Below are 23,978 nucleotides of genomic sequence, written 5' to 3'. Positions count from 1 at the left end.
GTTTGCGTGGTTTATGGCATACAGTAGTTCCCAACCTGCAACAAGTTTGTTTAGTGGCCGTGAACAAAAGCAACTTATGAGAATTTTTCACAAGATTGTGGCATAAGCCACATGATCAAAACTCAAAGACACTTGGCAACTGGCTTGTCTTTATGACAGGCTGCAGTGTCCCTGGGATCATGTGATCACCTATTGTGACTTTCTGACAAGCAAAATCAATGGGGGAAGCCAGATTCATGTTAAAAACTGTGTTACTAATTTAACATCTGTAGAGATTCATTCAGTGGTGGGATTCAAATATGTGAAGAATCAGTGTGGCTGTCGCTTCCAGAAGTCCATTCTGGGCCTGGGCAACAAAAAAATTAGCTACCATTTCTACCTAACTGGTGCGAACCGGCTGAATCCCACCACTGGATTAAGTGATCAATTGTGGCAAGAACGGTCGTAAAATGGGGCAAAATTCACTTATAGCAACAGAAATTTGTGGCTCAGTTGTGGTGGTGAACTGCCTGTAAAAGCAGCTTGTTGACTATCCCACAGGCATGCTTGATTACAACTTGGCTCCAAACCATACTTCTTAATTCTGCACAGAAATCCAGGTCTGAACCTCAGTTTCCTCTGCCAGGGCGATTATTGGCTCAAAAGGCACCTGGCAAAATGAATTCGGTGCTGGGCCAGGCCAGAGATGCAATAGGGCTCCTGGCTAAGGCCAAGCATCTCTTTTTGCAGCCGTAGGGTGTTAAAGAAGGACCAAAAATCGACCTGGTGGATGGCCAGATGGATGAGGACTTCCACTTCATTCCAGCCTTTTTAAGTTGATGGCAAAGTCCACCCAAACCTGCTGGCGAAGAGTACAACTTTGTCATTTCTGCAAAGGCAGCTCCTGCGGTTTTTCAAACAATATTTTTCTCTCTCTAGCAACTGAAGAGCCCGCTTTATACAAGGGAAGGACCGTGTTTTTCGAGCTTGCTTTTAATTAAAAAAGGTTTTCCTGCGTTCTTGGTCGCCGCTTTAATTTGCAGGGGTGTTTTCATTTATGTTGGCAAGCTCCTTTCCGCATTTCCTGTGGTAGATAAAAGCCATCTGCATTAACATAAAAACAAATTTGGGGATGAAAGGGACATGCTTGCCGGAAACAGCTACTTAATGTATGAAAGGGCAGGCGACTAGCCAAATCGAGACAGTGCCAGAAAAGTTACTGTGGGTATCGCAGCTCCCTTGTCCCTTCTTGGTGGGCTGCACAAGGCAAACCTGTGAGACTCACCTTCAACGTGTGTGTATATGTAATCGGTTTCCATAATCATAGTTTGCTGGATAACGACAAACAAGGGGGTCCCTTCAACATGCTAAGCCATAAATAGCAGCGGCCAAGTTCCTTAATACATAAACAAAAAACTAGTATGGCTTTTGAAGGTGTGTGTGTGTATGTTTCTCCTGGTAGCTGCCTGGATTAGTTCATGCAGCTTTCTTGGCGAGGATTTTCAGAAGAGGTTTGCCGTTGCATCCTTCCTAGGGCTCAGCAAGAGTGACTGGCCCAAGGTCACCCAGCTGGCTTTGTACTTAAGGCAGGACTAGAACCCACTGTCTCCTTGTTTCTGATGCCTTAACCCACTGGTTCTCAACCTGTGGGTCGGGACCCCATTTGGGGCCGAACGACCATTTCACGGGGGTCGCCAAACAACGCAGTCCTCCATTTTTTTCCCCTTTTCCTTAGCTGTGCTACTCCCTTTTATTCTATTGGCTTTTGAAAGCCAATGGAATAGACTCTCTTGAATAGAGTCTAATTCTATTGGCTTTCAAAAGCCAATAGGAATGTCCAGGCTGTCTCTGCCCTGCTGAGCCCGCCAAAAGTCCCATTCTGCAAACGGTGCTGCACCAGTTGAGTAGTCCTCGACTTACGACTGGTTGGGGGTCACGGCATTAAAAAGGTTGAGAACCACTGTCTTAACCCCTACACCAAACTTTCTTTCTTTCTCTACAACCAGCCATCTCACCTAAGTGACTCTTATTAGGGCTTGACAATTTTCGATCATTGGGATTTAACACTGTTGCGAGACAGACTTGATAAAGCAAGGTACAACTTTTGCTAAAGGATCACCTCGATGGTGAATTCGCCCCCCCCTCACAATTTTAAGCATTTGGTGGTGTTTTCGTGAGATGAAAGGCACCCTAACCCACCCATAACTGGCTGTGCTGGTGGGCCCTCTCCGGTTTCATAAGTAATTACAGTGGGGGAAAAGCAGAAAGCAAACAACGGCTTGAGTTGTCCTGGCTGATCCCCTACAGAGAATCAGTGCTGAGCAGAGCCCATAGCTGATTTCTGTGTCCCAACTCGGCTGACTGCTTTGATCCCATAGGATTAAAGAGTCAAATCTGTAAACCGAAATGGCAGTTCTTAAGCAGATTGGATTGCGTTTCCCAACAGACCGGAAAGACTTCATTTGGAGGGTTGAGAAGAACACCGTTGTGATGGCTGTTACATAAGGCAGTTGCCTCAGTTTTGTTCCTGAGCCACTACAGGTACTCCTTGACTTTCAACTTGCTTAGTGATTGTTTGAAGTTACAGCAGCACTGGAAAAAAAGTGACTCAGAACCAGTTTTCATATTTAGGACTGTTGCAGAATCCTCCTGGTCACGTGACCAAAATTTGGGTGCTTGGCAATAATAAAGTTGGAAGGGACCTTGGAGGTCGTCTAGTCCAACCCCCTGCTCAGGCAGGAAACCCTATACCATTTCGGACAAATGGCTGTCCAGACTCTTCTTAAAAACTTCTAGTGTTGGAGCATTCACCGCTTCTGGAGGCAGGTTGTTCCACTGGTTAATTGTTCTAACTGTCAGGAAGTTTCTCCTTAGTTCTAGGTTGCTTCTCTCCTTGATTACCGTATATGCCGGCGTATAAGACGACTTCTGGAAGCGCTAAACTCGGCACCAAAGACGGGGGTCGTCTTATACGCCAAAAATACTGGTAGTTTCCGGCGTATAAGACGACGTTCTAGGAATGCGGCTCGGCGATAAAGACGGGGGTCGTTTTATACGCCGGGTCACCTAATATGCCAGCATATACGGTAGTTTCCATCTGTTGCTTCTTGTCCTGCCTTCAGGTGCTTCGGAAAATAGCTTGACTCCCTCTTCTTTGTGGCAGCCCCTGAGATATTGGAAGACTGCTATCATGTCCCCCCTTGTCCTTCTCTTCATTAAACTAGACATAGCCAATTCCAGCAACCGTTCCTTATATGCTTTAGCCTCCAGTCCCCTAATCATCTTTGTTGTTCTTCTCTGTACTCTTTCTAAAGTTTCAACATCTTTTTTACATCGTGGTAACCAAAACTGGATGCAGTATTCCAAGTGTGGCCTTACCAAGGCATTGTAAAGTGGTATTAACGCTTCGCGTGATCTTGATTCTATCCCTCTGTTAATGCAGCCTAGCACTGTGTTGGCCTTTTTGGCAGCTGCAGCACACGGCTGGCTCATATTTAAGTGATTGTCCACTAGGACTCCGAGGTCCCTCTCACAGTTACTACTATTGAGCAAGGTACCCCTTACGCTATATTTGTGCATTTGGTTTTTCTTGCCTAAATATAGAACCTTATTTTTTTCACCACTGAATTTCATTTTATTAGATAGTGCCCAGTGTTCAAGTCTGTCTATTTATGATGGTTGTGCTGTGATGGGGACATGGGCTCGCCATTTGTGATCTTCCCCGCTCACATGTGACAAGCAAAGTCAATGGAGGAATTTGGATTCCACGTCAACGACAGCACGGTTTATTTAACAACCAGTGATTCAATTAAACAATGGGGGGGGGGGAGAAGGACCATATAATAGGATGAAGCTCCCTTTTAACAACTGCCTGGCTTAGCAAAGGAAGTTCTGGTCGTTAAGTCAAGGACTAACCTTGCATGCCAGTTGCCAAGCGTCCGAAAATTGATTGTGTGATGGTTGCTCAGTGAGATATTGGTTTTGCTCCATTTTATGACTTTTCTTGTCACGTTCGTTAACTGAATCACTGCAGTTAGAATAGGATAACAGAGTTGGAAGGGACCTTGGCGGTCTTCTAGTCCGACCCCCTGCTCAGGCAGGAAACCCTATAGCTGGGGTAGGCAACTTTGGCTCCTTTATGACTCGTGGACTTCAACTCCCAGAATTCCTGAGCCAGCATGGCTCAGCTTGGAAACCTCTCCCTTTCCCCTCAGCGTGGCTGGCTCAGGAATTCTGGGAGTTGAAGTCCATGAGTCATACAAGAACCAAGTTTGAAGACCCTTGTCCTAGACCAGTGTTTCTCAACCTTGACAATTTTAAGGCATGTGGATTTCAATTCCCAGAATTCCACAGCCAGCAATGCTGGCTGTGGAATTCTGGGAGTTGAAGTCCACATGCCTTAAAATTGTCAAGGTTGAGAAACACTGTCCTAGACAGTCACTTCTCTGAAATGATATAGGACAGGGGTAGGCAACCTTGGCTCTTTTTGTGACTCATGGACTTCAACTCCCAGAATTCCTGAGCAGCATGGCTCAGCTTGGAAACCTCTCCCTTTCCCCTCAGCATGGCTGGCTCAGGAATTCTGGGAGTTGAAGTCCACCAGTCATAAAAGAGCCAAGGTTGCCTACCGCTGCCCTATACCATTGTTAAATTGTTATTAAATTAGTAATATGGTTGTTAAGTGAGTCTGGCTTCCCCCCTTGATTTTGCTTGTCAGAAAAGGGGATCGCATGACTCCGAGACGCGGCGACCGTCGTAAATGTGAACCCCCTTTCAAGCATCTGAATATCAATCACATGAACATGGGGACGGTGCAACTGTCGTTAAGTGCGAAAATGGTCCTAAGTCACCTTTTTTCAGTGCCTTTGTAACTGCGAACGGCCACTAAATGGTTGTAAGTCAAGGACTGTCTGTATTCGTTTCTCCACCGGAATGGCAACAGAAGAACAGCAGCTACGACAAGTTGGATTTCCCTTTCAGCCTGGAGAAAGCCAAAAGACCCCTCCAGGCAGCTTGACTGGCGCATCAAAAATCCACCCAAAGAATTTTATTTCCCTCACAGTTTTTTTTTTTTAATTTGGAATTAGAAAAAAAAAAAATTCCGGTCACTGTGTGACCTACAGAGTTTGCATATTTCCTTTTGTCAAACTTAAGTTTCTTTTTTTTCTCTCCCTCTTATGCCCCACCCCGTTGTTGTTGTTGTTTCCTGTTTAAGGCCAATAGTGTCTTCTGATTTTCGTCATATTTTCATTTCTCCCCCAAACCCTGCCTTCTTCAGAAGAAAAAAAAAGAAAAATGAGAAACCGGTTTATGTCGCTCCGCTAGGTTATGTTTCTTTTTCCTTTTTTTTTTTTTTTGTACTTGTTACGTTGTGTGCCCCGTCACGCACAGATAGGGCAACCTGGATGTGGGGGACGAGGGGGAGGAGAGATGGAGCTGGGGGGGGCGGGTCTTAACTCGCATCTTCGCCATTCTCGTTTACTCTTGTGTGGACACACACTCAAACACACACACACTCTCTCTCTCACTCGAGAAATCACAGTTTAAAACCTGGGAAGGAGGATGAGGACTAGTCACTGAAAGGGAAGGAGAGTCAAAGAGAATCTCTGCCTCTTGGGCCAAGAGTTGCATATTTTCCCCGACACGGTTCAAAGAAAGTGGAAAGAAGACACAGGGAAGGGAAGAAATGGGGAGCTGGGGGGGGGGGCGGGAAAGGAGATGGGAAACAGCTGAAAATGGAGGAAGAAGAGAAAAAAAATATTAAAAAACATTCCCAGACTCCAGAAGGATGTGAAAAAGGGAGGAGGAGGAGAAGGAGGAAGGCTGCTAGTTGCCAAAGTTTCTCAGTGCTACCTGCTTCTAAAGTGGGACTTCCACCCACACCAAGCCAGAATCTTGTTCCTAGATCTTCACATACACACTTTCTCCTTGCAACGATGCTTTGCTCCTCCCCAGCTCCAAATTCACCAACGGGGGCCAGGAAAACAAGCCAAGATTAAGCTGCTCCTGGCATCCGAAAGCAGACAGCGGTGGTTTGAGTGGGCGAAGAGGAACTGTGCTTCAACCTCAGCGAGTCCGAACCCCCCAAAACCTCTTCCAGGAGATCTGGATGCACGCCCACGCTCAGCACCCCGGGAGGAGAAGGAACCGGCTAAGAAAAGTTGGGTGCCTTACTCCTTTCTTGGAACTGAGAGGCGGAAGCGGGATCTAGCTAGGAGTTTAATGCCCTTAAATCTGGCAAATGAAGAGGGAGGAGAACCCCAGTAGCTGCACGAGGCTCCTTTACATATGTGTGCTTACAACCTGGCCTACTTTTGGCTCCATGAGAAGAAAGGAACAGGAGGGAGGCTATGGCTTTTTTGATCGGTTAATGGTTTTGCAGAGTCACGGAGAGAAGTGCAGGCGAGGAGGAGGAGGAGGAGGAGGAGGAAGAAGAGGAGAGAGTCTTGGACAGCAAGAGGCAGCTGGCGGCAGGAAGCTGAGGGTGCCACAGTGCCCCCCCCGCCCCCCGAGGCCTTGCCCGGAGAGCCAGCCGTGGTGGTGGTCCCTGACCTCAAAACTTCTTAGGGCCCCAAACCGATGCCTGCTTAGGGACCACGCCGGTGCCAAAAATGGGGAACTCTTCGGCGCTGCTCACGTCGGGGGCCTGAAACGAAAATAGGAGAGTGGAGTTCAGAGCGGGTGCTTTCTTTCCGTACTCCAAAATGAAAGGGGACGCTTCGGATGATCTGTGCTACATAAGTTAGCGCAGCTGATGCAAAGCTAGTTCCCTTGTTTCAACTACCGCATTTCCCCGAAAATAAGAGCGTTGTCCGATATTAATTTTTGCTCCAAAAGAGGCATTATGGCAGTGGTTCTCAACCTTTTTAATGCCGCGACCCCCAACCAGTCGTAAGTCGAGGACTACTCAACCGGTCGTAAGTCGAGGACTACTCAACTGGTGCAGCACTGTTTGCAGACTGGGACTTTTCGCGGGCTCAGCAGGGCAGAGACAGCCTGGACAATTCCTATTGGCTTTTGAAAGCCAATAGAATTGGACTCTATTCAAGAGAGTCTATTCTATTGGCTTTCAAAAGCCAATAGAATAAAAGGGAGTAGCACAGCTAAGGAAAAGGGGAAAAAATGGCAGACTGCATTGTTTGGCGACCCCCGTGAAATGGTCGTTCGACCCCAAATGGGGTCCCGACCCAGAGGTTGAGAACCACTGCATTAGGGCTTATGTTCAGCTGATGTCTTAATTCATTTCATGTGCAACAATCTACATTTATTCACAAGTAAATAATGTCAATAATCTACATTTATTCACAAGTAAATAATGTCAATAATATTTATAATTATATTATTTTGTCATTCAATACGTCTGTCGTGTGTTGCAATGGACGTACTAAATGTGTCCATCTGCCTGGCGATCTTAACTGGGGCTGATTTTGGGGGGAAGAGCTTATATCGCGAGCATCCTGAAAAACCACATTAGGGGCTTATTTTCTGGTTAGGTCTTATTTTCAGGGAAATATGGTATATCTATTCCGGTCAGGGGTAAGAACTTAACAGTGAAAAAAAAAAGGAAAAACTCAATTGCTGAGTTTATTTCCCCCCCCCCCTTCTTCCTTCCAGGCTTACTGTCTTTTAGATCAGTGGTTCTTAACCTGGGCGATATTGCCCCCCAGGGGGCGATTTCATTTTTCAGGGGGGCAATGGAATGAAAAGGGGCAACGCGGGGGCGAAGCAACAGAAAGGTGGCGATATGGGGGCAATGGAGCGAGACGTTTTGGGGACACTTTTGAGACTTTTTCATACAGTGAATCGCTGCATATCTGTCGTACAAAAACATCAGCTCGCTCGCTATTAGTGGATTGAATTGTGTTTTCAAATGTTCCTCCAGCTAGCTTCAGTACAGAACGCCATACGTATGTGAATACGCATATTTATGTGCATTGCGGTTTGTTCTTATGCCCTTTTTATATTTCTTTTTGCGTCTTAAATTTCACTTGTGATTCAATCATTAAATGTTACTGTTTTTCTTTTCGGGCATTTCACTTTCTTGCCATTGAATTTTGTCTTCAGTGGTCATTACATTTAAGTGACTTGAATAAATAAGATAATAATGAAATACATGGATCACAAAGTTTGGGAATAAAGTGACGTGTGGCACCAAAATTTTTCACACAGTTGAGATATGGGAAAAAGACTGGAAATAAATTATTTACACCGATATGTCCAGATGACAATTTTAAAGAAAACAAAACAAGTGTTTGCATAAATTGAAGAATTATTTCTTATGTTGTGATTGAGAGGGGGGCGATGACAACTTCCTCATTGGCTCAAGGGGGCGATTCATTCAAAAAGGTTAAGAACCACTGTTTTAGATGACGGGCCAAGAGCAGAAGCTCTGAGGTGAATGAGGAATAAATGATGGGGTGCTTTGTTCAGTGGGAAGCTTAAGAAATTAAACATGCCTCGTGCGTTCCACACAACGCAGGTAGTCCTTCAACTTATGACCACAACTGAGCGCAACGTTTCTGTGGCTAAGGGAGGCATTTGTTAAGGGAGTTGTGGCCCATTTGATGACCTTTCTTGCCAATTGTGCTAATTTCACAACCGTGAATCACCACGGTTGTGAAGTTAGTAACACAGTTGTTACGTGAATCTGGCTTCCTCCATTTTTTTTGTGGGTTAGAAGGTCACAAAAGGGGATCACCTGACCCCCCCAACCCTGGACATTACAACTGCCATAAATACGAGTCTGTTGCCAAATGTCTGAATTTTAGTCACGTGACCCTGGGAAAGTCGCAACAGCCATGCGAAAAACGGCCGTTAAGTTGCTTTTTTTCCAATGCCATTGTAAATTTGAACGGTCACTAAACGAACTGTTGTTAAGTCAAGGACTACTTATATTTGCTTTTCAAATCCCAAGACCTCACATTTCTCAAAACAACGACAACAGTACAGATAATCCTCAACCTTACGACCACAACGGAGCCCCAAAGTTTAGGTTGCTCGGTCAGTGAGAAATTTGTAAAGCGAGTTCGGCCCCATTTTACGACTTTTCTCGCTGCAGTGGTTGTTAAGGGAATCCCTGCAGCGGTTTAAAGTTAGCCACACGGTCGTTAAGTGAATTCTGGCTTTCCCCGTTGACTTTGCTAGTCAGAAGATCGCCCAAGGGGGGGGAAATCATGTGACCCCGGGACGCTGCAGTGGTCGTAAATGCGAGTCAGTCGACAAGCATCCGAATGCAAATCATGGGATCGTGGGGGATGCTGCAACGGTCATTAAGTGTGAAAAAAGGGTCATAAAGTCACTTTTTTCATTGCCGTTGTAACTTCGAACGGTCACTAAGCGAACTGCTGAACGTCAAGGACCACCTGTAATGTAGCCCATCTGCCTATCCTGGGTCTTTGGGAAGGACTCAACAGGGGGATAAAAATGCCAAATTCAATCTATAAATATCTGGCTACTGTGGGATCAACCACAAATAATTTGGAACTAGGGCAGGGGTAGGCAATCTTGGCTCTTTTATGACTCGTGGACTTCAACTCCCAGAATTCCTGAGCCAGCCATGCTGAGGGGAAAGGGAGAGGTTTCCAAGCTGAGCCATGCTGGCTCAGGAATTCTGGGAGTTGAAGTCCACCAGTCATAAAAGAGCCAAGGTTGCCTATCCCTGAACTAGGGAGATGGATCTCTTGAGTCCTCCAACTCTTTATCAAGATCTGGTCAACTGGTCAAGCTAAGGGGCTACCCATGAAGGAGGGACCCCAGGCGGTGTTGTGTTGCCAACCTTGTTCCCAGAAGCGTTCCAGGGAGCGTCACGCACTACAAAGCCCTTGGCAGGGCCCCGAGGCTCCTCTTCCAAGCGGGAGGGGGGCTTCATATATGCAGCCATGGTTTCCGTTTCCACCACATCCATCATCTGCAATGAGACAGCTGTCCGTTAAAGAGCCAGAAAAGACAGCATTGATGTATTCAAAGATTCCTGGCCTGTAGACGGTAACTCCCCAATTTTTGTTTTGCTGTGAGATGGGCAGCTATATAAATTTGATAGGTAGATAAAGATATATAGATAGAGAAAGACAGATGATAAAGAGACAATAGATAGATAATAGATCATAGGTTGAGATAATATAAATTAATGATAAATAGAAACATATAGATAATAGATTGATAGATAATACAGATGACAGATGATTCATAGGTGATAGCTAGATAGAAGACAGAAGATAGCTAGATAGCTAGATTACCATCTATAGGGAGATGATGATAGATAGATAGATAGATAGATAGATAGATAGATAGATAGATAGATAGATAGATAGATAGATAGATAGATAGACAGATGATAGAGCTAGGGAGGTTAGATAGATAGATAGATAGATAGATAGATAGATAGATAGATAGATAGATAGATAGATAGACAGACAGACAGATAGATACAAGTAGACAGAGATATGAAAGAGAGGGAGAGGGAGGGAGGGAGAGATTTTATTTTTGGAATGGGAAAGTCATGCCTTTTCTTACCCTCTAAAGAAAACCAGCACAGAGTTTTTCTTCAAAAGAAGCAGACAGCTGCTTTTGGAGTCTACCACTAGAATCGGAAATACATCACAACTGTCATGTCACAAGAGACTGTGAGGCTGAGTGCTTTGTAAACAACAAACCTTCAGACTGATCCATGCCGGTTATTATATGGCCACTTAACTGCCTTGCCCTGCAGGCAGCTGGCACCACGTCCTCCTTCCTGCTCTTGCTTGAAGAGGCATTCAAGGTGCAAAATAACAGGTATTTCATTTCCTTTGCGCACTGGGTTTGGGGGATGCGTGCCCAAAATATGCAATTGCTACTTTCACACCACACAACTGGATTACCGAAACCCTGCCATTGTCAAAGATCTCACCACGCACTCAAGCGTTAAACTTATGAACAGGTTGGATCTGTGGAACAGGCCAAGCTGTTTGCAAAACCCAGCCAAGACTAAGATTAAGCAAGCTTACTCTTTTGTTCAAATGCACCTGCTGATCAGGCAGGGGTGTTGTGGAAGCTGCAGTTAATGATTCTACCTGTAACTACTATATTTCCCTGAAAATAAGACTGGGTTTTATATTATTTTTGCTCCAAAAGATGCATTAGATCTTATTTGGGGGCAAATACGGTATTAAATGTGTCCGTCTGTCTGATAATCTTAAATGGGTCTTATTTTGGGGGTAGGGCTTATATTACGAGCATCTTGAAAAAAAATCATGCTAGGGCTTATTTTCCAGTTAGGTCTTGTTTTGGGGAAAATACAGTAGTGGCAAAAGAGGAAGAAAAGCAGCTAGCCCCGTGGTGGCGAACCTATGGCACGGGTGCCACAGGTGGCATGCAGAGCCCTCTCTGTGGGCACATGCGCCGTCGCCCCAGTCCTAGGTCTTCAGCTGGGTTTTATAAAACCTTTTCACTTTAGGCCTCTGCCGTCATGTGCAAAAAAACAAAAAAAAAGATTCAATCAATTTCAACTTTTCACGGGAAAAAGAAATGCTGCAAAGTTGGAATTGATTGATTGAACTTTTTAGTCCCATCCAGTCTGCCGTTATCACCACAGCCACGCCCTCCCAATGGGCTGCACCCACCCAATGGGCCACGCCCACCTGGCACCCAACTATACGTAAGTGGGTTTTGGGTTGCAGTTTGGGCACTCGGTCTCTAAAAGGTTCGCCATCACTGAGCTAGCCAATAATAACCAAAGTAATTTTAACTGTCTTGTGGAATTGCTTTCTTGTCTCGGCCTACGCTGGTGAGGCGGGGACATCGAGCAGCAACCTTGGGAAAAGGTTTTTCATTGGGAATCTGGTCTCAAAAAGTGTCCCCCAGTGGCTGTACAGCTGATGAGAAAATAGATGTAGATCCCTTCTACTCTGTTCATTCAACCGTTTTCTAATCAGTTTCCCCATCTCTCTTTCTCTCTCTCACACACACACCCCCAAACCCATGCAAATTCCTTCTCACATATTCCTCTTCCAGGTTAAGCATGTGGTCAATGGCATCGTCCACGTTTTCAGGCAATCCCGTCACGGTGACTCTGTCCGGGTCACTGGAACCCGGCTGCGGGAAACGGATATCCACCTGCCGAGAAGAAAAAGCTCTTCTGAAACAAGGTGACCCTTTTCCTGATCTTGGCTGGTCTCCAAAAGTTGACTTGAGAAAATCCCAGAGCTTTAAAATCCCAAACTGGACACTTAAAATAAGAGCCAGTCACATCTGTCCTCCAGTGGCCCAAACAAACGCACAAAGCCGAGCTCCATCCGAAGAAGATGTTACTTTTTAGCAAGGCGAGTTGATTTTCTTTTCCACCCAGAAAGAAAACAACAACAACAACAACAAAACTCTGGCTACCATTTCACTCAGCCGGTCCTTGTGGTAAGCAAGACGGTTTGTTAAGGGAACTGTGCCCCGTTTTCCGACTTTTCTTGCCACAGTTGTTAATCACTGCAGTTGTTCAGTTAGAAACGCGGCTGTTAAAGAAAATCTGGCTTCCCCTCCATTGACTTTGCTTGCCAAAGGGGATCACGTGACCCGGGGACACAGCAACCGTCATAAGTATGAGTCAGTTGCCAAGCCTCTGAATTTCGATCACGTAACCATGGGGAGGCTGCAATGGTCGTCAAGTGTGTGAAAAAACGGTCATAGGTCTGTGCCGTTGTAATTTTGAACGGTCATTAAATGAGCTGTTGTAAGTCGAGGACTACCTATAGTAGATGGACAGAGCAGAAACGGAGATGAGGCACCGCGGCTTTGTGACTTCTTTCCCAGAATCCCCTGGGAGGGGAACGCCCCCTGCGCTGTCTCCCACCTGGCCCTAAAGCCTCAGAGACCCCCTACCCGGAATTCCTCCATGAGCTTGCGGATAGCTTTGCCTCTCCCACCGATGATCCGGGCATGGACTCTGTGATCCAGGCGGACATCTTCGCTGACCATCTCCTCAAGATCTGCCACGATTTTCAAGATGGCGTCTCGGGCAGCCTCGGCGTTTTTCTTGTAGCCAGTGATCGTGATGAGGTCCTTAGAGGAGGCAGAGTGGGCATGAAAGCAGCAAGAAAGAGAAATCATTTTCTTGTATGTTTAGTTTAATGAAGAGAAGGACCAGGGCTGACATGATAGCCGTGTTCCAATATCTCAGGGGCTGCCACAAAGAAGAGGGAGTCAAGCTATTCTCCAAAGCGCCTGAAGGTAGACAAGAAGCAACGGATGGAAACTAATCAAGGAGAGAAGCAACCTAGAACTGAGGAGAAACTTCCTGACAGTTAGAACAATTAACCAGTGGAACAACCTGCCTCCAGAAGTTGTGAATGCTCCCAACCCTGGAGGTTTTTAAGAAGAGACTGGACAACCATTTGTCTGAAATGGTATAGGGTTTCCTGCCTGAGCAGGGGGTTAGTCTAGAACAGTGGTTCTCAACCTGTGGGTCGGGACCCCATTTGGGGTCGAATGACCATTTCACGGGGGTCGCCAAACAACACAGTCCGCCATTTTTCCCCCCTTCTCCTTAGCTGTGCTACTCCCTTTTATTCTATTGGCTTTTGAAAGCCAATAGAATAGACTCTCTTGAATAGAGTCTAATTCTATTGGCTTTCAAAAGCCAATAGGAATTGTCCAGGCTGTCTCTGCCCTGCTGAGCCCGCCAAAAGTCCCATTCCGCAAACGGTGCTGCACCAGTTGAGTAGTCCTCGACTTACGACCGGTTGAGTAGTCCTCGACTTACGATCGGTTGGAGGTCGCGGCATTAAAAAGGTTGAGAACCACTGGTCTAGAAGACCTCCAAGGTCCCTTCCAACTCTGATTCTATTCTATTCTATTCTATTCTATTCTATTCTATTCTATTCTAATTCTAACTCTAATTCTATTCAGGGGTCTCAGCCCTTGGCAAGCTCCCGTTTTATCCTTATGTATTTTATATCAATCAAGCCAGGAAACTGAGTAGCCCCATTTGGAGTTAGCAATTTGGCAAGGGAAGGGGGGGGGGCTAAGCAATCTTTGCTTTCTGTGTGAAACGTGATCCGCCTCATTGGAATGCCAGCTAGGTATTTTTCGGCCCCTCCCTGAGATCACACACTCAAAGAGGGAAGAGACTTCCCACCTGATGCTCATCCCCTTTGTCGGGGAACTGGACAGTGACATCATGGTCCTTGCGGATCTGGGAAATGACAGCCCCCTTTTTGCCGATGATCTTGGGATGGTACTTGGGCTCCACGCTCGCCGTCAGCTTGAACCCTCGCAGGGCCTGGAGAGGAGAGGAAATCAGCAAGTTTGGGGGGGGGGGAGCTGCCACTCTTTGTGGGAGACCCCGGGCAAATTCTGACTGATCTCTTTTTGGTAATCATAGAGATATTTCATATTTGCTACAGAGGAAATCAGAAGCAGCTTCTACTTCTTTTTACTCTTTCTTATCGTGCTTTCCTTCCTTCCTCCCTCATTCCGATTCTTCCTTCATTCCCTCCCTCTACCTGGTATTAATTTGCGCTTGTTTTTATGTCTTCTTTAAAACTTTTTTTTTTATTTTTTTTTAAAGGGAAGTACCCGATCTTCTTGCTCAGCCTGCAGCTCTCTGACCCTGTCCAGGAGGCCGGTCTTGGCTCGCTCCACGTTGGGGACCAAGCCAGTGACTTTGATGATATCGGACTGCTGCTCTGGCTGCGGTACAGAGATAGTCACCTGCAGGGTGGAAAACCATCATGTTAAAAAAACAAAAAATGAAAAGAGGACAGCTGTGATCCATTTCATGGGAAATGCTGTTGTCAAATTGGCCTGCTAGAGTGTGACGTCTCCCTTGGGTGACTCCCAGATTCCTCCTCAGAGGTCAGCTCAGAGGAGGCTGGGTGTCAGAACCCATATTTTAAAGGGCATTTTCCTTTTTTCCTCCTTTCTAAACCCGAATTGCATTCTCTTCTCTCCCTGGGTTCTTCATACTCCTAGAGGGGAGGGGGGAGTGCCTTATTATTGCCTTGTTTCCTCTATCGCAGGGGTGTCAAACTCAATTTCATTGAGGGCCACATCAGCATTGGGGTTGCCCTCGGGGGAGGCGGGTGTGTGTGGCCAGGGTGGGTGTGGCCTATTGTGTGGGCGTGGATGGAGTAGGTGTGGCCTACTGGGTGGGCAGGGCCAGCTCTACATCGTTCATGTCAAGGGTGCCTGTGGAGGCCTAGGCAGGAGTGGGACAGATCTGAGGGTCTCTGGGAGAAGGGGGTGGGACCAGGGCAAGCGCCAAGGCATGGTGCATTTCTTCATTCCTCACAAAGGGTGACACCTCCCCAGCATGCACCCAGGAGGCGGGGCCGATGCGGCAGGGGCTGGTTCCTCGCTGTTTCCAGACGGCCTTGTGGAGCTAAGACTGAATGCGTTTCAGCATAGATGGCCACCACAAAATTGTACATTGGCTCCCGGCTGGCCTGGGCCAGGGCCAGGGCCAAGGCAGTGGGGGCCGTTCCCTCACTGTTTCCAGGATGGCTTCGCGGGCCACATGAAACTACTTTGCGGGCCGCATCCGGCACCCAGGCCTTGTGTTTACATGTCTGCTCTATCGCTACTATGTAACACTTTGCTGTTTCTGCATATTTCTTCTGTGAACTTTCTCTCCATTTGTCAGCTAGTAAAGGGGGGAGGAGAATGGAATGTACCTTGAGCAACTTTTTTATCTCTGCATTCGCAAGGGAAGGTGCGAAGAGCCGCCTAAACATCGCTGAAGCCGGAGACGGCCTGATATTATCTCCTTTTCCCCTCAACGAACTTAACCCCTTGGGATTGGCCTGTTTGAACTGACCGGATGAACTATGGGGTGGATTTATGCTTCGGATACTTTTTACAAGTGCTTTTTTTCCCAAAAAAAAAAAAAGGTACGGAACTCACGCACATCATGCAACCCGCCTTGCCTACTCTACAAGGTTCCATCCAAAAAAGGTGCCAGAACTCCGTTCTGGGTGTTTTATGAGAAAAAAAAGCCCTGCTTTTTACCTATCGATCTGGCGGGAAACCCTCAGATCCTGTCTATTATGCCTGCTATCAACTTCTCCTAATAAAAGCTCCTTTTGAAAGAAACCAAACTTCCACGAGTTCTACTTTCTTAGGATGAGGTATTGAAGTGGGCCCTGACACTGAGCCCATTCCTGGCACATCAGGAACTGGCTTCATTGATGGCTCTGAACAGCCATCTGGAAGAGATTTGGAGTGGCAGACGGCCAGCAGAGGAGGAGGAGGAATTTCCCTCTGCGTCTGATCCAAGAACATGCAGGGCAGAGAAAAGGCCGGAGCAGTGAAGGCCAGCCAGACTACTCGAGAAGAGAAGACCCTGCCTGTCTTGATGGGTTGCACTAGAAAGCTGGCTATTTATCACAGCAGACAGAGGGAGGTGTTGCTTGGAAGAACTACGTGCTAGTTTTCAATCTATTTGTTTGATTGCCATGATTCCTGTTTTACTTTGGATTGACACTGTGTTTGGAATTGTGCCTTGAAGACTCTGAACTTTTCTTGCCACGTGAGGTGTGGATTTAACTTTTGCCTAGTGGAGTTATTTTTTTTGAGCAACTTTCAATTGCTTTGTGGACTATTAGACCTTGGCCTGCTGTGGCTGGACTTAACCTTGGACAGCTCTGAGTTTTTGGTCAAGGGAATTGCTGGGGAATATTAATAAGCTCACTAAACCACAGCTGCACCCATGTGTGAATGAATGGAGCAGCACATAAGAGTTAAATCTGCTGCAGAATGAAGTGGGGAGTGTGATCTGGGCTATTTATTAAGTAAGATCGTTGAAATCCTAATTTCAAAATTCAGAATTTTAGATTTTTTTTCCTAGAAGTTCCCCTCTAAACAGAAATTCGTAGAGCTACAATTATTTTTGTTAGGTGTTATTGTAGATTTTGATGTTAAAGAAATTAATTTGATGTTGAATCTTATAACAGCTGTAAGATTATTGGTGGGGCAATATTGGAAGAAAGATTCTTTGCCTACTATGGAAGAATGGATACTTAAGGTGTCTAATTTAGCAGAAATGGCAAAAATTTCCACTTATTTGAAGGACTATTCACAAGAAAGATATATCTCGGTTTGGAGAAGATGGATAGATTATATTCAGAATAAATATGAGACTAAAAAGTATTATCTAGCTTATGAGTAAATTTTAGATTATTATTAATAGTTTAATATGGTTGAATTTATATTAGTTTTAGTATTATGGTTTAATTATATTATTATTTTCGTTTTTAATTTGTTAATATTTATTTTGAAAAGGAGTTATGGATTTGATTGTTTGTATAGTTGGGTAATGTTAGATTATGATTGTTTATTTGTAACCCTGTAATAAGCTCTGGGAAGTGGGGGAGGGGAGGGATTTGGGATATATATTGTATAAAATTAAAACTTTTAATAAGAAAAAAAGAAATTCGTAGAGCTTTGTTGGCAAACCTATGGCACGGGTGCCAGAGGCGGCACTCAGAGCCCTCTCTGTGGGCACGTGTGCCATCGCCCCAGTCCTAGGCCTTCAGCTGGGTTTTATAAAACCTTTTCGCTTTAGGCCTTTGCCGCCGTGTACAAAAAATAAAAAAAGGTTCAATCAATCAATTTCAACTTCTTGCAGGGAAAAAAAAAGATCTTGCAAAGTTGGAATTGATTGAACTTTTTAGTTCCACCCAGTCTGCCATTACCACTGCAGCCACGCCCACCCAATGGGCCACACCTACCCAATTGGTCACACCCAGCCAATGGGCCATACCCAGCCAATGGCTACCCGGCACCCGATGATGCCTAAGTGGGTTTTGGGTTGCAGTTTGGGCCCTCAGTCTCTAAAAGGTTCGCCATCACTGTCATAGAGCAAAGAATGTGCCATGCTAGAACCTAACTCCGACTGGCGCGCTGGGTTGATATTTGACTCCTGTTTTAGCTTAAGCAAGTTGTACCAATAGAAGAGAAGGGTTGAACTGTGGGGTCCTAACCTTAACAATTTCCTGTGCAATAATGTCGAATATCTACAGCTTAGGTGTAAGGTGAGGGCGGAAGTTCCTTCTCTGAGCTTCTGGGTCTGTTTCCAAACATTTCGTTACCAGGCTAGTTAACATCTTCAATGGAGTTTATGGGATGTCAGTGTTCTTCTGCTTATAAGGGCTTCATGTGGTCAGTAGGTCTTGTGACAGGGAGATCACGTCAGGTGAGGGTCATGTCTGGTGAGGGTCTTGTAATGGGTCACGTGTGGTTTGTGTCAAGTGAGGGTCTTGTGAAGGGACATCCCCTAAATCCTGCTGAAGAAGTTACGCAGCCTGATAATGAAAATTCGGAAACCAACCCACAAGCTCTGAGAATGAACCTCCTCCCTCAATTTCCTTCGCCTAAAGCAGTGGTTCTCAACCTTTTTAATGCTGCGACCCCCCCCCAACCAGTCATAAGTTGAGGATTACTTAACCGGTCAAGGACTACTCAACAAGTAGTCAAGGACTACTCAACTGGTGCAGCACCGTTTGCAGAATGGGGCTTTTGGTGGGCTCAGCAGGGCAGAGACAGCCTGGACAATTCCTATTGGCTTTTGAAAGCCAATAGAATTAGACTCTAATTCAAGAGAGTCTATTCTATTGGCTTTCAAAAGCCAATAGAATAAAAGGGAGTAGCACAGCTATGGAAAAGGGGGGAAAAATGGCGGACTGCGTTGTTTGGCGACCCCCATGAAATGGTCGTTTGACCCCAAATGGGGTCCCAACCCACAGGTTGAGAACCACTGGCCTAAAGAAAAACCTCCCGATGAGGACAATAAAGACACCAAAGACTCTATTTCAGGAGGCCAATTAGCTTACTGAGATACAATTCTGAGGATACTTGTTAGGGCTGTTCATGATAACAGAACTGATGCAAACTACATCAGGACTCTTGTCAATCACATTAATCTTTATTAGTCTTTTTTAAAAATAGCCTATTCCTCTTCCTCTTCCACGTTGCTGAACAGACAGGAATAAACTATTTTTTTAAAAAAACTGCGAGCTAGGGTTAGGGCAGTGATGGCAAACCTTTTAGAGACAGAGTGCCCAAACTGCAACCCAAAACCCACTTATTTATCGCCGGGTGCCAGGTGGGCGTGGCCCACTGGGTGGGTGTGACTGTGGTCATGGCAGACTGGGTGGGTGTGGCCAAGGTGGGCGCGGTCACCTTGATGTTGCTCATGGGGAGGGATGCCTGTGGAGGCCGGGCAGGGTTGGGGGAGATCCAGGGGGTCTCTGGCAGGTGGGGCGGTAGGCAGGAGACTCATCCTGAGGGGTGAGGCGAGGCAAGGCGAGGCAGAGCAGGGGTACCATTGCCGCAGGGCAAGGCGAAGCAGGGGCCAGGGTGGCTGCTGCCTGACACCATTGGCCCTCGCACACAGAGGCCAGTGAGTGCATGGGGGCCAATAGTGTCCGTCAGCAGCCACAGCCTGCCAGCCCCTGACTGGCACACTCTGGGGCTCCACAGCCCGCCGCCAGCAGTTCAAAGAAGCTGCCTCTGAGCTGGACGGCTGGCCGACAGTGGGTCGTGCCCGGGAAAAGGAGAACATGCAAAGCCAGGAGGGATGGGACGGGGGGGGGAGGAAACCAACCATGCCGGGATACATCCGGCCATGTGGAACCTCGCGGAGTTAGCGGGCGGCTGGTTGAAGAGAGACAGTTGCCATTTCCGGGGCATGGCGTGCATGCCCACAGAGAGGGCTCTGAGTGCCGCCTCTGGCACGCATGCCATAGGTTCGTCACCACTGGGTTAGGGTTAGACTGCTGCGAGATGGGAGGCGTATAAATTTAATAAATAAATAAAATTTAAATAGATCGAGTGATTCTGGGAATCATCTTTTAGCAATGATTTTACCTTCACGTGCTCCTTTTGTTTCTCCTTTGATCTCTTAAAAAAAGGCCTGACATGTTTGAGACTGTCTAAGCCTGCTTATGTCACTGTGGATGATTCACACGTCAGTTGCGATGTGCCTTCGTCAGGGGGGCAAAACTCTGCTGCGCCAATAGCTTAAGCACTGCGCGTGAATCGGCTTTGCTTCAGACGTCTGTCGCAAAGCGAACAGTTCTGCAAGCAGCAGGACCTCAGAACAGTCCGTGAAACTCACCCAACCATTGAGAAATCTGCCAAAACCCACATTTAGATTAAGAGCAGAGGTTCTCACCAGTAGGATGGTGTCCCCTTACCTCGTATTCTTCCATCATCTTGCGAATGCCAGCTCCCTTCTGCCGAATGATGTAGCGGTGCAGATCAAAGGGAACGTCAACATCCATGGTGATGGGTACCAGAGCCTAAGAAGAGAAGAACAGAGCAGATTCAAAAGCTTAACGGCAGAGCAGTTCGTACATCTGTATCTTGGTAATACAGATAGTTCTCGACTTATGATCACAACTGAGCCCAAAATTTCTGTTGCTAAACGAGACCTTTGCTAAGCGGGTTGCGCTTCATTTTCCGACTTTTCTTGCCACAGTTGTTAAGTGAATCGCTGCAGCTGTTAAGTTAGAAATGGACGCCGTTAAGTGAAATCTGGCTTCCCCCATTGACTTTGCTTGTCAGAAGGTCACTAAAGGTGATCACGTGACCCCAGGACCCTGCAACCGTCGTTAAGTATGAATCAGTTGCCAAGCATCTGAATTTTGATCACCTGACCATGAGGATGCTGCAACGGTCGTAAGTGTGTCAAACGGTCTTAAGTCACTTTTTTCAGGACCATTGCAACCTCGAACAGTCACTAAATGAACTGCTATAAGTTGAAGACTACATACAGTAGATGGGCAGAGCAGAAACTGAGTGCAGTTGTTAACTTCAAATGGTCACTAAACAAATGGCTATAAGTCAAGGACTACCTTAATGGTGAAGTAATTCTCTTGTTCGGCACTTGTAACAGGTAACTAGCAGAAAGTCCAGCTTGGTCTAGGACGGAGTGGGGAACCTTGGCTCTTTTATGACTTGTGGACTTCAACTCCCAGAATTCCACGAGCCAGCATGGCTCAGCTTGGAAACCTCTCCCTTCCCCTCAGTATGGCTGGCTCAGGAATTCTGGGAGTTGAAGTCCACGAGTCATACAAGAGCCAAGTTTGAAGACCCTTGTCCTAGACAGTCACTTCTCTGAAATGATATAGGACAGGGGTAGGGAATCTTGGCTCTTTTATGACTCGTGGACTTCAGCTCCCAGAATTCCTGAGCCAGCAGGACTCAGCTTGGAAACCTCTCCCTTCCCCTCAGCATGGCTGGCTCAGGAATTCTGGGAGTTGAAGTCCATGAATCATAAAAGAGCCAAGGTTCCCCACCCTGGTCTAGGCCAGTGATGGCGAACCTTTTAAAGACCGAGTTCCCAAAAACTGGCCCCGCCCCCACTCCACCCCCATGCCCCGCCCCTGCTCCACCCCCAGGCCCCGCCCCGCCTGCCCACAGGACCACTCACCGCCTCCAGGCCCACCACAGATCGCCCAGGCAGCCCAGCAGCACTATGGCGGCCACACCCTCTGCCTGTGCCCTGCAGCATCAACTGCACGATGGGGTGTGAGGGCAGAGTCTTGTCTACACTGCCTGGCTGCCATGTCCTTGGCTGCGCTGCCCTGTGTGGGCCACGCTTGAGAGCGAGTCTCCTTCAGGGGGGCTGCTGGAGAGGAGGGGGTCACGGGGGGAGGCAAGGCTGGGGCAACGGCACGGGTGCCCACAGAGAGGACTCCGAGTGCCGCCTCTGACACGCCTGCCATAGATTCACCACCACCGGTCTAGGCTAACCAGCAGAGCACAGAAGCTAAAGCCAAGAAAATTCTAGCCAGACTCCTTCCGTTAAAAACAGGTTAGAAAACCAATGAGGTCACATGTACCGGGGGCTAGGACTTAAATGGCTAAAGAACGGTAGCTCGTCCCTAGCCCAATAAGTCCAAGATCACCACAGATGGGGACTGCAGCCAAGAAATTAAACGCCGCTTGCTCCTGGGGAGGAAAGCTATGGCAAATCTAGACAGCATACTAAAAAGCAGAGACATCACCCTGCCAACAAAAGTGCGTATAGTCCAGGCCATGATTTTCCCAGTTGCAATGTATGGCTGTGAAAGTTGGACCATAAGAAAGGCTGAGCGCCAAAGAATTGAGGCCTTTGAACTATGGTGCTGGAGAAGACTCCTGTGAATCCCCTGGACTGCAAGGCGATCAAACCGGTCAGTCCTAGAAGAGATCAACCCTTGACTGCTCTTTAGAAGGCCAGTCCTGAAGTTGAAACTCAAGTACTTTGGCCACCTAATGAGAGGGAAGGACTCACTGGAGAAGAGCCTGATGCTGGGAAAGATTGAGGGCAACAGAAGAACGGATGACAGAGAATGAGATGGCTGGATGGAGTCACTGAAGCAGCAGGTGTGAGCTTAAATGGACTCCAGAAGATGGTAGAGGACAGGAAGACCTGGAGGAACGTTGTCCATGGGGTCGCGATGGGTCGGACACGACTTCGCAATTGACAACAACAACAACAAAGCCCAATAAGAAGACAGGATCCTAACCAGCAAAGCTGATCGGGCAGCCTCACACTTCTCCTTGCGCCCGGAAATGAGGATGATGTCACATTTGCGAGGACTCGTGTCCAGTTCGGGCGTCACATCGCCATTTTCCTGAGACTGTGCTTCTGAACCTGCTTGTGAGGGAGAGAGAGAGAAAAAAAAGAATAAAAGAGGAGACCCAAACGTGTTTTTTTTTCAGGAGGCAACTGGACTTTGGGACAACCACGAACTGGATGAGTGAAAATCGCCACAGGCATTTAGCGATGCACACCCTTTGAATGGTGCAGGAGGATGAATGGATTTCCAGAAAACAGCGCAGACTACAGGAACCACTTGCGCTTCAGTTTGAGATGCAGACAACACAGACTCCTCCCCAACAGCCTGTGCGCCTGTCTTCAACCGTGAAGGGACCCAGGGCAGAGAACATCCTCCATCCAAGAAGGCTCCACACCCATTTGCACCATTCAGGTGACCCTGAGGACACAGGTAAACCTCCAAGTGGCCTCAATGACTCTCTAAAACAGAGGTCCCCAACCCCCCCCCCCGGTCCATGGACCAGTACCGGGCTACAGCCTGCCAGCAACCGAGCCGCACAAACAAGCGAAGCCCCATCCACGGGATGCAGGCAGCACACAAAACGACGCCCCCTCCGGTCCGTGGAAAAACATCTCTCCACGTTACCGTTCCCTGGTGCCCAAAAGGTTGGGGATCTCTGATCTAAAAGAATGCAAACGACCAGCTGTCTGCAAGGAGCGTAAATCCTTCCATTCCCCACCATCCAGTCAGAGCTGAAGAAGCTTCCTGGATGAGAAGTGAAACGTCTTCAAAGAAAAACAAGAAAAGTCCAGTTGCCTCCTGAAAAAAGCATCTTTGGGACAACCGTGACCTGGATGAATGAGAATCTCCATAGACCAGGCGTGTCACACTCAATTTCCTTGAGGGCCGCATCAGCATTGCGGTTGCCTTCGGGGGAAGGGGGGGAAGGCCTACTGGGTGGGCGTGGATGGAGTGGGTGTGGCCTACTGGGTGGGCGTGGCCAGCTCTACATCGTTCGCGTCAAGGGTGCCTGTGGGGGCCTGGGCAGGAGTGGGACAGATCTGAGGGTCTCTGGCAGAAGGGGGTGGGACCAGGGCAGAACCCATCAAGCCAGATATGTGAAGTAGGCGAGGGCCATTGGCTGGCCACTTCCAGGCGATGGTGCATTTCTTCATTCCTCATAAAGGGTGACACCTCCCAGGGGGCGGGGCCGATGCGGCAGGGGCTGGTTGCTCGCTGTTTCCAGACGGCCTTGTGGAGCTAAGACTGAATGCATTTCAGCATACATGGCCACCACAAAATTGTACACTGGCTCCCGGCCAGCATGGGCCAGGGCCAAGGCAGCGGGGGCCGTTCCCTCACTATTTCCAGGATGGCTTCGCGGGCCACATGAAACCACTTCACGGGCCACATCTGGCCCCCGGGCCTTGTGTTTGACATGTCTGCCATAGATAATAAAAGAGGAGTTTTAAAAAAAAGGGTGTT

General features: G+C 47.3%; 1 protein-coding gene across 3 annotated transcripts in view; it reads right to left on the bottom strand.

Moving 5' to 3' along the window:
* Nucleotides 1-5,029: 5,029 nt before the first annotated feature.
* LOC120301051 (vigilin-like) overlaps nt 5,030-23,978 on the bottom strand; it is a 104,978-nt gene continuing 86,029 nt past the window's right edge. For all 3 annotated transcript variants that reach the window (XM_039327764.1, XM_039327765.1, XM_039327766.1), the window contains exons 21-28: nt 22,461-22,588; nt 20,142-20,246; nt 14,524-14,658; nt 14,084-14,227; nt 12,829-13,008; nt 11,956-12,072; nt 9,755-9,886; nt 5,030-6,625 (exon numbers count right to left, since the gene is read on the bottom strand). In XM_039327764.1, coding sequence (XP_039183698.1) covers nt 6,533-6,625; nt 9,755-9,886; nt 11,956-12,072; nt 12,829-13,008; nt 14,084-14,227; nt 14,524-14,658; nt 20,142-20,246; nt 22,461-22,588 — 1,034 coding nt within the window. In that variant the 3' untranslated portion in view covers nt 5,030-6,532. The remainder of the gene's footprint in view (nt 6,626-9,754; nt 9,887-11,955; nt 12,073-12,828; nt 13,009-14,083; nt 14,228-14,523; nt 14,659-20,141; nt 20,247-22,460; nt 22,589-23,978) is intronic.

The sequence above is a fragment of the Crotalus tigris genome, unplaced genomic scaffold (assembly GCF_016545835.1).
Source record: "Crotalus tigris isolate CLP2741 ecotype Arizona unplaced genomic scaffold, ASM1654583v1 scf7180000024367.1024689, whole genome shotgun sequence".
Lineage (NCBI taxonomy): Eukaryota > Metazoa > Chordata > Lepidosauria > Squamata > Viperidae > Crotalus > Crotalus tigris.
Note: the sequence above shows the minus strand (reverse complement) of the source record. Positions and strands in the feature narration are given on the sequence as shown.